The 12,702-nt window shown below is 37.1% G+C and overlaps 2 protein-coding genes across 2 annotated transcripts; both read right to left on the reverse strand.

Annotated features, from left to right (window-relative positions):
• Positions 1–3,194: 3,194 nt before the first annotated feature.
• Positions 3,195–4,220, reverse strand: LOC112174029. The gene is made up of 2 exons (XM_024311723.2): positions 3,876–4,220; positions 3,195–3,732 (listed from the first exon to the last, which is right to left on the reverse strand). The coding sequence occupies exons 1-2, from the start codon at positions 4,126–4,128 to the stop codon at positions 3,470–3,472; spliced, it is 516 nt and encodes a 171-aa protein (XP_024167491.1). The 5' UTR covers positions 4,129–4,220; the 3' UTR covers positions 3,195–3,469.
• A 2,743-nt stretch (positions 4,221–6,963) lies between these two features.
• LOC112173739 lies at positions 6,964–7,994 on the reverse strand. The gene is made up of 2 exons (XM_024311422.2): positions 7,658–7,994; positions 6,964–7,443 (listed from the first exon to the last, which is right to left on the reverse strand). Exons 1-2 carry the CDS (start codon positions 7,908–7,910, stop codon positions 7,181–7,183), a joined length of 516 nt encoding a protein of 171 aa, XP_024167190.1. The 5' UTR covers positions 7,911–7,994; the 3' UTR covers positions 6,964–7,180.
• Positions 7,995–12,702: the final 4,708 nt, after the last annotated feature.

Genomic DNA, 12,702 nt, shown 5'->3' on the forward strand with positions numbered 1-12,702 from the left:
CTACCAATATGGTTTCTCATGCGCACCTTAAAATTTCCAGCAATCAAAAATCAAGAGCTAGTTTTGTAACAATGTAACAGACCAAGGAAAGTACATAATCAATTAGCAATAGCTTCTACTAGTTTGTAGGAATTACTTATCATTCAAGATTACTTATTGAAAAGCAAGAAGTAATGGTCGAGGATAGCAAACACTGGTCACTTTGGAAAAGCTGCAAACCTTGAGTATATAAAAGATCAAGAAGGGAATGAAGCTCCAACAAGAAGCATATGTAAAATGATTCTTCAGTCCTTGGGCCTGTAGCCACCAAGAAACAAAATATAACAACAAAGCTACGTAAACACAGCACAATAAAATCCACAAACTAAATTAGCCCACTTGAAGACTACAATTATACCACACACCCATCAAAATTAAAAATGACAGCATGATACTATAAACACTTGACAGCATAATCAGGTCTCCAACAATGCAAAAAGTTGTTTCAGATTTCCCACCAACAATAACAATCAATATGCTTTAGAAATTTTATTACTTCAACAGGCTGAAAATTTTAGAACCATAAAGAGCAGTAGAGCTAGGTTAGTAAGATTTGTTCCATCCAAGTACATAGAAAACTAGGTTGAGCAAGTAGTATGAGCTAAACTTGGATTGACCATGGTACATAAATCAAAGAGAAAAACGAATGGAATACATATGGCAAGAGAACCCATTTGAATGTGAGATATGAAATGAAAGACGAACCAATTTCTGAGCTTGATCTCCGGCCGACGGCCGACCCTCGTTTTGACGAGCAAGGAAGACGGTTTGGTTTGGTCTATAAGAAGTAAGAGCAGAAACAGCCGCCCATATCATCGTTCCTCCACAGTTCTTGATTTATTCTCCCCTACAGAACCAGCAAGATCGAAATCATAGAACCACCAAATCAAAAAAACAAAAATCATACCAAACCCAGAAAGCTCCTCTACCTATACCACAACTCCAACCACAAAACGACTGGGTCACACTCAAACGGGCATTGAATCGGGTTTGACAAGAGAGGGAACTGAATTGAGATACCCAAAAAGAATAATTCCCAAATCCAAGTCAACCTAGTGGCCACCAAGTTCATCGAAGCTCAATTTGGTGGGTGACATCGAGATCAGAGAGAAAGAGAAAGAGGGGTTGTGGGGGAAAAGGGTTGAGGGAAATAGGGCTTTTCAATTAGAAAACAGATCTAGTAGAAGAATGGGGTAGCATAGTTGCTTGTTCGTGCGACGGCATGTCGAGGCAATGGCAAACTTTCATTATTTTGCGACGGCTATCCTTCGCTGAAGTAGAATCATAGTGTTTGGCTACCCCCATTGCAACAGCGTATCAACTCGGTTGCAAATCTTGCGACGGCATAACTTTGCCGAAGGGAATTGCCGGTTTTTAGCGACAGCAAAACCACGTCGTTGCAATCAAGCGAAGCCATTGGAATTCTTTTTTGTAGTGTTTTGTTGTTGTTTATCATAAACAATTTTTTTTCTAATTAAACAACAATAACTTTTAATTATTGATCTTTCCATTTTAAAGAATAAAAATAAATATAAGAATACATGCTAAAAATAGTTTGATGATATGGCACCTGCCACATCAGTTGGTATTCATATTTGGTATAATTATTTGGGGTCTCAAGCATTTTATTGCTAAACGTGTCCTTGGTTCAGTAGCAGCTTCATTTGCAGTAGCAGTAGCAGGAGCAGTAGTAGTAGCAGTAACAGTAGCAATTAGATCAATTCAATTTGAACAGTAGCACATCATATCATTTAACCAAATAGCATATCACATCACTGGACAGTAGCAGAGCATATCATTGACATAAACTATAAACTATATAGTAGCATATCAATAATAGCTCTCATCATGGTTAGAAAGACTAAAACTTTCTACCATTTGCATGCAATAGAGCAAAAGTGAGATGTTAAACAGCAAGTATGAAGTTCATGCTAATTATGGACATCCTGTGCAGTTTGGTATTCCCCTGCTAATGGTAGCGCTATTTATGCATACGGTGGACAAATCTCGGAATAAATCAATCATATCCCCGCCCTCCTGGATGTGCCCCTCACTAAACCTACTCTTTGACCTCTCACTTGCTAATTAACCGTGAAGTGCTAATGTATAGATGGCACAGTACAAGTACAGTTTTGTAGGTTATCTGCATTGTTTCCTCTATAATCTACTCTAGATTGGTTTTCTTATTGAAAGTTTCAATTTGAAAAAGAAAAACAAAAAACATTCATTATATTACTTTGATGTACAGCAGAATATTTTAACTCTTTTAACATTTTTGGCCGTTGTACTACTGACATGGAAATTGCAGATGCATGTCTTTCTGTATAAGCACTATTATGTTAATGGCAAGGATGAGTATCAGTTTTATTTAAATTTCCGATTTTGAAGCGGGGAAAATCAAATAAAGATCATCTGTAACCCTACAAAATTGTTGAGATACAGTATCTTCAAAAATTTCTTTAGCAGCTCCTCCTTTGTCATGAGCAACTCTTGTCAATTACACCACTTGGTTAGGGTTGCTGGACGAAAGCTAAGGAAATGGGGGAAATGGAGGAGTGATAAAGCAGAAGCGGTGAGAGGTACGTTCGTTGAAAAAGGTAAGAGCTAGTTGTTTTGTATTAACTTATTGATTAAAGAAAATAGAGAAGAGCTTAGAGCTAATGAGAGTCAGTACTCACATATTGAGAAATTGGTTAGAGGTCTAGGAAATTGAAGTGGGTGGAGAAAAAAAAAACTAGAAGTAATAAAGTTGTGTTTTTGGGTATTGGATATTGGGTCAGTGGCAATGTCCGTAAATTGTGATGAAACTCGAGCATTTTGGTCATTTTCCATTAAAATTGGGAGTCAGGTTTGTATCATTTGACTTTTTGGCCTGGACTCATGTCCTTATTTGTATTTTTTTTTTAAAGTGGGATGTTTACATCTTTAGTCATGTTTTACTATGTAATTTTCTATAAAAAAAAAAAAGTATAGGAAATAATAATAATAATGTCGCAAATAATGCTCCTATGAGTAGGTTGTGGCCTTGTGGCTTGAGATATGAAATTTCAAGATTTATATATATTAAAAGGTTGTGGACTTGTGGCTTGAGATACTAAATTTCAAGATTTATATATATTTAATATATATTCTGTTCCAGCCTGCATTGACTTCGATTCAATATGAATGCAATCATAGTTCTTCTATAAAATACGGTGACTAGTAATAATTCTTTACAAGAAATATTCACATACAATATGTCTTGGCATAAAGTCTTGTTTGCTCTTAAAGGTACTTAACTAATCAAATAGAAAAAATATATGTAAAATACAATATGTCAAAAAACTCTATGCCAAGTCTTGTTATTAAGCTCCATCGCACCCCAGATCAGTCTGCACTACTATCCGGCCAGTTATTTCTCTATTCTTGAGAGTGCGTACATCTCAAACTCTCAGTAATGCCAGCCGCGAAGCTTTGGGAACACGAAGAACCTCATCATTCCGTCTTTACAATGCGTACCATTGTGCTCGCCACAAGCGAAGTAGTAAGGCTGCCAGCTCTTGAGCACAAACTGAACGCCGTTTCCGCCTCCTTGTGTTGGACTTCCCACCATCCTGGCCTGGCTTAAGTCGCAGTTTATGAAGCTCCAAAGGTTTGGTAGCATGTACACGCTGTGAGGAGGTGTGGTGTTGTTTGGTGGATTATACTTGAAAACTGCAAGCACCCAATCAAACACCATTATTAATTATATGTTAATAGCTAGCCAGCTAGGTATTTCTATATATTGATAAGGAAGAAAATGTTGCTGATAAGGAGAATCAATTTTTAAACAGTTAAACTACTAGTGTAAAACACACCTAGAGTATCCTGAACGTAAAATGGGCCATTTTTCAGAGACCAATCTGCATAGTTAAAACCATAATGCCAGTTTTCGGAGCCGCCGACAACAATCTTGCTGGGTCCGTTTGTCTTGTTCAGGTGGAATGGACCATGGTTAAAACCCCAGCCAGTATAGTTCCCATGCTGCCAATCCTTGTTGGCTGTGCTAATTGCCACCATTGAAGCAATTAGCAACACTGCAGAAAGTGCTTGTGCAAAATGGGATCCCATATTAATCCCCTCTATCAAATGCAACACTGCTAGGAAGAAGAGAATGAAATTTAATTAGAAGGTAAAAAGCTGATATGAACACCAAGCATGAGATGGTGAAGTCAGATGTTGGAATGCATGGTTCTTATAGATGTAGGCAACTGATGCAGTTAGTGCAAAACTACCAAATTGACAACCCGTTTCTAAATTGGTGGCTGGTAAGAACTAAGACTAATGAAAAACATGATATGAATATTATAGGAGCTATCCCTCAGTTTTTCCTAATTAAGTCGGTAAGTGCTCCACTTAAGTCTCTTTCTTCTTTCCTCTCCCTCCATTAGATTTGTATACGTAGCATGACTGTCATTAGGTCAAATATGTATTTATTAATGGTTTGTATTCATGGTATACGTAGCACCTAGCTCTAGCAAAATCAAAGAACCACAATGGGTTGGTAACAGACTGAAGCTTCTCCATCAGCTGAAAGAGATCAACCAAATGAGATTGAAAGTCTAAGCTTTAAGATTTTAACAGAACTAAAATTTGGGGAAAACGAGTAATAATTACCGCACCGAGATTGAAGGAAAATTGTATTTGTTCAATACGATTGTATGACATGGTGATGACATTGGCTAATGAAGACCAGGTCATAATATAATTTGGTTGGTTGCATTAATAGAAAATTAGAACCTAAAAGGAGCTATGACGGAGACCATGAAGGCTTGAAGGATATCAGCTTCATGTACATATACGTAAGATACTACTCTGGTCAATTTGTACAGAAACTCAATTTGCTAAAGGTTTAACAAATTGTTTTGTGTATGAAATGTTTATGGGGTTTTACTCTTCGTACGTATAACATCTCCAACATGATCTAAACATTATTTTTACTTAAAATATAAGTTTTTTTGTTTTTTTTTGTTTTTTGTTTTTTTTTTAAGTTTTCAACTCCAACAGTTTCCTTGTCCCCTCTCCTATGTTAGGGTTTCGATAAAATTCATGTTTTCATCACCTAATCCTATGCCAAATGAGAAAAATATAGGTAACTTTAATAGCCAGGTAAAATTGTGAAATGTAAACAGTTGTTTCCTTTTTAGATGTAAAAGTGACTTAATACATTTAATAGTTTATTTTTCATAAACCAATCATAAATAGTAAATTAGATTTAACTAAACTTTAAGTAATATCATTGCCGAAGTGAGTTATGAAATAATTAACCAATCAACGTTGCTCTAAGAGCATCGGTTAGACTCTAGCTACTAATGTTACGCCTAGACCGACATAGGTATGGATGGCACAAATCTATCGGGTCAAATCACCATCGCATATTCGACTCTAATAGGAGCAAAATTCGGAGAAAATTAGGTGACAACGACGGAGATAGATCCTCAATCAATCAATGGATGCATTACACTGTATATGTGTAATTTTTTTTTTTTTTTATTTGTCAATCACACGGTGTCCTCAAAGGCTTCTTAGGCCCAGAGACTAATCCGTGCTCGGGGGATCTTGTCAGAACGCTTCCTCCCCCCTGGCCACCAAGAATATTTTGGGATTTAACTCCAATAAGCGTCGGCGGGATTCGAATCCAAAATTAATTTGCCGATGGAAACCAACTTAAAGACTCCGGATGTAAATCATGTAATCACCCGCGAACTAATATATCTACTACCTGAAAATTTATAGATATATATATCTACTGCTCATGAGGAGGCGAAGAAGCCCCATCAATATGGTAGCCAGCACCTGGCAAAGAATGAAGGGAAAAATAAAACTACCCAAAAATGAATGTCGTCAAAAGGAAGCACAATTGGGTCGATAAAAGACTTTAGAGTCAACTAAATGCATATATTGGTAGTCTCCTTTTGTAGTTAGGAAGTCAATGACAAATGAATAATATGAAGCATTGCCATTTAAACCGAACTAGTAAACAGAAATTGGGGAAAAGGAGAAGAAAGAGCTAATTAATTAATAAGTAATATGTATGTGTGGTATACGATTATGTGACATGGTGATGACATTAGCTAATTAAACGAAAGTCATAGTATAGTTGCGTTCCATTCGAGCAGTACTGCCAAAGACTTTTTGGTAAGAAAAAAGTATATTGCAACCTTGTTGGGTTTTTTAGGTGCTAGCTTTGTTCCATCATCCTTTCCTTCATCCATAGGTTTTCAATGTCTTTTTCATTTATTTATTTTTGGTTTTATGTATCTTCAGTATTTTGTAGCTAAACTTTTTATTAGGGTTATGATGAATCCTAAGCATGATTGTTCTATGTTTTTTGTTGAATTAATGTTTATTAATTTATGTATTTGATTTGAACTTTTAATCACCATAAACTGTTGTTTCTTTCCAAATTATATTGATTGATCGCCATTAGGTCTTCATTATAAGTTATTTGATGCAACAGTAGTAGAAGGCCAGATGCCATGCTGAGTCTTGAAGTCATAAGGTCGACACCATGTTTCTATGACTTATGTGGTTCTTATGTTCTCATTGTGCTTAACGGGTTCCCTAAGCAGACGTTATGTTTTAGGAGTACATTAAATCTTATCTTCTATCATAAGATAGTTTTCATACCTACAATAATGTACTAGCCCACTTTTAAGACAGAACTTTTTACATTAATTTTTTAATTTATAATCAGAAAACTAAAATCTAAAGTAAAATTGCGATGGCGAACACTCGGTTTCTGATTTCACCATCACAATCCTATAACTCAAGATTTTAGTGGGATCAATACTAAAATCTGGATTCGTCAGCTTGCAATCAAGAAAGAGGAACACACTACGCAAAACATACAAAGTTATGGATACACGTACGCAGAGTAAATATTGAATAACTAAATATGTCACTAAAGAAGAACTAATACATGAAATGTAGTATATACCAAGTTTCAAGGGATGAAAACCGGTGAACTTATGATCAGCTACATAACAACAATATTTATGTCAAAACTTTATGCGAAGTCTTGTTATTTGCTGAAAAAATAACTAATCGATTACGAAAAATAATTGAACTACGCTCCAGCTCCAGAAACAAGTATCGAGTTTTCGTATTCATGTCCAAACTCTCAATAATGCCAGCCGCGAAGCTTTGGGAAGACGAAGAACCTCATCATTCCATCTTTACAATGAGCACCACCATGCTCGCCACAAGCGAAGTAGTAAGGCTGCCAGCTCTTAAGCACAAACTCAAAGCCGTTTCCGCTTCCTTGTGTCGGACTTCCCACCATCTTGGCCTGGCTTAAGTCGCAGTTTATGAAGCTCCAGAGGTTTGGTAGCAAGTACACGCTGTGAGGACGTGTGCTGTTGGTTGGTGGATCATACTTGAAAACTACAAGCACCCAAAGCACCGTCATGAATTATATATGCCCAAATAATTAAGTAGCTAGCTAGCTATGTATTTCTTTTAATATATAAGAATAAAATGTTTCTCATAAGGATGCAATTTAGTTTTGCAGTGAAACCCTATATAGTATATACTATAAAAATGCTTTGCAGAGAAGTCGGAAATCTTCAAAGCATAGTAATAAAGTCCTTAAACTCACCTAGAGTGTCGTGGACGTAAAATGAGGCATTTTTAAGAGACCAATCTGCATAGTTAAAACCATAATGCCAATTTTCTGAGCCACCAACAATGATCTTGTTGGGTCCTTCTGTCTTGTTGAGGTGATATGGACCACGGTTGAAACCCCAGCCAGTGTAGTTCCTCTGCTGCCAATCCTTGTTGGCTGTGCTAACTGCTAACATTGAAGCAATTAGAAGTATTGCAAAAAGTGCTTCTGCAAACTTGGAACCCATATTTTCTCTATCAAATAATGCAACACTAGGAAGAAGAGAGAATGAGTTAGAAGGTAAAAGGCTGATATGGCACTAAGAATGAAATGGTGAATTCAGATGTTGGCATGCATGCTTCTTATAGATTTAGGCAGCTGCTAGAGTGTAGTGCAAGACTACCAGATTGACAACCCTTTTCTAAATTGGTGGCTGGCAAGAAAAAAGAAAATCATATTGGAATTATTGTAATGCTCCCAAGTAAGCCCGAGTTTTTCCTTATTATGTCGGTGTATTGCTCCACGCGAGCTTCTTCCCTCTCTACCTTAAACTATTACCGTACGTCATTAGAGAAGGAAGCACACAATGGGTTTGTAACAGAATCGAAACTTCTCCATCAGCCGGAAAGAGGTTCAACCAAATGCATATATATATATATATATATATATATGTGTGTGTGTGTGTGTGTGTGTGGGTTAGTCTTTTTAGTTTGGAAGTCAAAAGAATTGCAAACTAGAAATTGGGGAAAACGAGTATAACGAGTAAGACCTCACTCGAAGGAAAATGTATGACATGGTGATGAAATTAGACCAGGTCATAATATAGTTTGTTTCCATTGAAATTAATCCAATATCAAGAATCAATATTTACCATTAAAAACCAAAAGGTGCTATGAGACCATGAATGCAGCCATGCAGGGTACGTATCAGCTTCACAAATATGTGTTTATTTCTCTGGTATTTAATCAAGAATTTATTAGCGATGAGTACAGAAACTCAAATTGCTAGATCGAGGCTTCACATTTACTTTTGTTTTGTGACCCTATAAACATCAATCATATTTTGTAGGATTTTTTTTTTTTTTTTTTTTTTGAATAAGAGCAGAATACAAGAGAGGGAGGGGGAGGGAGACCCCAAATTACAATATGCAGCAAGAGAACAATTCCTAAAATAATAACAAAATTCTCAACTAAAACAATGTTTCTATTAAGTACCAACTAGCGAAGAGTATTCTACTGGCTACTCTATTTGCTTTACAATTGTGGTGACATTCTTGAAAGTAAATACTTACTCGAAGCCATAATAATATAATAAGATAAGCTTTACCATGCCACTATGTTGCCACCAGAATAAAAATCATGTGACACTTAGTTTCACCCTGCCATTAGAAGGATGCGACCATTTGATCAAACAAGGAACTCACCGCTTACCTAGAACAGACACATTTACTGCCACTAAGAGCTTGCGACCATTTTTCAATGCAAGGAACTCGCCATCTATCTAAAGAAGACAAGGCACATAATGTGCATAAACTAGGACCATGCCTACCTCGTCCTACCTAAAAATGGTAGCAACTTATTAACCCAACCACTAACAAGTAGACATAACTAAAATTAGAAAAAACAAACCATCTTAGACCTAGAGTGATACCCAAGCTGAAGACACAACAGGCCTAGAATAGGCCATATAACTGGACTAAGGCCAAGAGGGCCAAAATAGTGATCCTAGCCCAAGACGAAGTTGCACAGACAACCCAACCACCACAATCGCACTTTCAAGATCATCGCACCACCACTACTTCTGGACCCTGACAACTGTAAAACACCGTTGCGGGTAGAGAACCAACAGATAACAACACTGTGACACCCTTCGTTACCTTCTGCTGCAGGATCCGAAACCAAGCCATAACCAATCTTCAATGAATTTGTGGCAAGATCTGAACGAATCCAACCACAGACCCACGAACTAGATCGTATGCAAACTCCAACTACACAATCGGTCACCCTCGTCTGCCGTAAAGGCATTTTCTATTCTGACATTATCTTCAACTATAAGCAAGGCAAAAAGAATCATCTCATCCCCAATCTCCAATCACTAGGAAGTTCACCTACACCAACATCTCATTTGACTGCACTTGACGCACACCGGCGGGGCCAGAAGTTTGGGCCTATGCCGCAGCACAACTGGACGAGAACAGAAGTGAATATCGACAAAGGTTTGGTTTAGGGATAGTGCGTACCTATCCTCTCAAAATCTTGTATCTAATTTTTAGGGTTTTACTTTTTGTAGAGGGGTGCTTTCAACACACATGTTCTTATGAAATATCATTTCAACCCAAATATGATAGTACCTAACAAAATATATCATGTGATGTCCTAGCTAAGGGCATAGGTTAGACTATATTTGTGTTACGGCTCGATTAATAGAGGTAGGGATGAGAAAATTCTTCTATCGGGTTGGGTCATCATTGGGTATTCAACCTTAATGGAATAAAAGTTTGGAGAAAAGCATCCCCTTAAATCAACAACCTTACTTCAACCTCATGATGCATTCCATGCCTTCAATGTTTAATGAGGATGAAGCCACAAATATAGATGATCTCTACGAAGAGCAACTTAAAGTGGAGACTTGTGATTACACACACACACATTACAATATACAATCGAGCTTGAAGCGTATAGAGATAGTGAAATGAATAAGTCCTTTGTAGATGAGGAATTCCATCAAAACGAAAGTAACAATGAGCTTAACAAAATGAGTTCCAAGTGCCTAATCATGATACATTTTTTAAGAATCCAGAATGTTATAAGCGTGATATATGGAATTGCTTAGAAGGGGAATCCTTAAAAGATCAAATAGCCATATGCCTTTATTATTATCACTTAGAAGACCACCTAATTCTTCCATACTATTGTCCAGCTATACATGTTCCTCCATCTAAGAAACACTTGAGCTTGCTAGTAGACCATGAGAATCTCCATGGTACCAAGATCATGCGGAGATGGTGATAAGTAAACATCTCAAATCTGATATGGAGATTTTAATATTGGACCAAGAGAAAAGGAGGCAATGAAGGAGGAAAAGGAAGTGAAACTTCGTGCATTATCTTTCTATTACTACCAAGAAACCCAAATTGCTACCAAGCAACCCAAAATGCTAATAAGGACCATGATCAAAGCATGCATCTTTAAAGATAGTCAAGAATCTCATGAAACTAGGACTAAACCTCCTGATGATTACTCTTAAAGAGCTGATATGTCAGGCTGAAAGGGTAAACCAAGTGTTACTTGGGAGGCAACCCAATGAATATAGGAGTCGGATGCAGTGTTGAGCGCTTGAAAAATGCAAATTTGATCTCTCTATCCCTTCCTTCTATATGATGTGCTAATATTTTTCTATATTTCTATGCATCTTAATCTTGATATTTATGATTCATATATGCTAATTTAGTGCTTTTTTGTAGTTTGTTCCATAGAAAGAAGAAAAAAAGCTGAAATGAGCTAACTAGGATTGAAAGAAAATATGCAATCCCAAGTCCCAGATGTTGCATGTGTAGAACATCCAATTTCGCCGAATTACTGGGAAATTACCATATCGAATCAGATAATGAGCCTTATAGTCAAGGAAAGCTACATATGTCTACTTTTTGTAGAATTTCATGGATCTCGATTTCGTTACTTCTAGAGAAAGTTATGATTGTTGAGGTCAGAACAGAAAAATCTGCTCCAGATTTTACAAACATTTGTAGACAACTCAAGTTCTGTGGCACAAGATCATCAATGTAATATTTCAAGAAAGTTAATTTAGATGAGGATTCAAGCACTATGCCAAAAAAGCCTTCAGACGACACACTTCAGACGACATAAGTTTTGTTTTATGTCGTCTGGGTTTTTCAGACAACATAATTTTTTTTTCTGTTGTCTGACTATACACTAGAACCATACTGGTTTAATTTGGAAAAATGGTGAGCATTCAGACGACACATTTGTGTAGTTGTAGAAGGTGGTGATTTCCTATCTCAAATTTGGATAAATGGTGAGCATTCAGACAACACATTTGTGTAGTTGTAGAAGGTGGTGATTTCCTATCTCAAATTTGGAGGGAATATCCAAAAGTTGATTGAGTCTTTTCCCTCTCAAATAGCCACACCCCAGTTGATTGGAAAATGTTGTGACATTCAGACAACATTTAAATGTTGTCTGGGGTTGTTTTAAAATTTCCCAAGTTATTTTGACTTGTACTATTTGACATATCTAGGTCCCTCGCAATTAGGTCATTTTTTGTCATTCTTCACTCAATCAATTAGCTCTCTCATCTTGACCTAAAACCCGCGAAAACTCAAACACCAGCCTCGCTCTCTCCTTTTCACTTAGCTCTCTTAGCTCTCTCAGATCTCGGTTCTCTCTCAGCTGATTTCGATTATGTTCTTTTCTATTTGGGGATGGGGTGCCTTTTATCCTCGTCAAAATAACGAACACCGTTCGGGGTTCTGGTTACTGAAAACCCAGACCTCTCTCTCTCTCTCTCTCTCAGCCTCCTTGATAGTCAACGACGGTGAAACGGCAGCATTCAATGGCTTTGCTTGGTGTCTCCTTGAATTTGAAGTCAATCACTCAGTGAGTTGTCGTCGTCTCTCTCTCAATCTCTCCTGGACTGTCGCCGGCACTAGCCCTCTCCCTTTGTCCTCGAAGCTCGACTGCACCGTCCCTCTCTCCTCAAATTAGATCATGTGCTAGTTCGATTTGGTCGTTTAAGCTTTGTTTTTGAGAAAGGTGTTGGCTTTAGTGAATTTTTCTGGGATTTATATGATCTAGGTTTCGTTCAATTTGGTTTTTATTGGGTTTTTAATGCATGTGTTGTAACGTCCCGAACCTAAATTTACCAGTTTACGAGTCTTTCGATGGGTAAACGACAATTACATTTAATTTTTGGCTCCGTTTTGACATTTTAGGGGGCCCTAAAAGTTGAATTTTTGTTCGGATAAAAATTTGAGAAAATGTTCTTCATGAAAGTTGTAGAGGACGTTAAACCGAGCACGT

The sequence above is a fragment of the Rosa chinensis genome, chromosome 6 (genome assembly GCF_002994745.2).
Source record: "Rosa chinensis cultivar Old Blush chromosome 6, RchiOBHm-V2, whole genome shotgun sequence".
Taxonomy (NCBI): Eukaryota; Viridiplantae; Streptophyta; class Magnoliopsida; order Rosales; family Rosaceae; genus Rosa; species Rosa chinensis.

What these genes read in the sequence shown, in the direction of transcription:
- LOC112174029 (XM_024311723.2), bottom strand. Translation starts at nt 4,128, where the DNA reads ATGGGATCCCATTTTGCACAAGCACTTTCTGCAGTGTTGCTAATTGCT. An exon ending in TTACGTTCAGGATACTCTAG is followed by an intron (nt 3,733 to 3,875) that starts GTGTGTTTTACA and finishes GGGTGCTTGCAG; the next exon opens with TTTTCAAGTATAATCCACCA.
- LOC112173739 (XM_024311422.2), bottom strand. Translation starts at nt 7,910, where the DNA reads ATGGGTTCCAAGTTTGCAGAAGCACTTTTTGCAATACTTCTAATTGCT. An exon ending in TTACGTCCACGACACTCTAG is followed by an intron (nt 7,444 to 7,657) that starts GTGAGTTTAAGG and finishes GGGTGCTTGTAG; the next exon opens with TTTTCAAGTATGATCCACCA.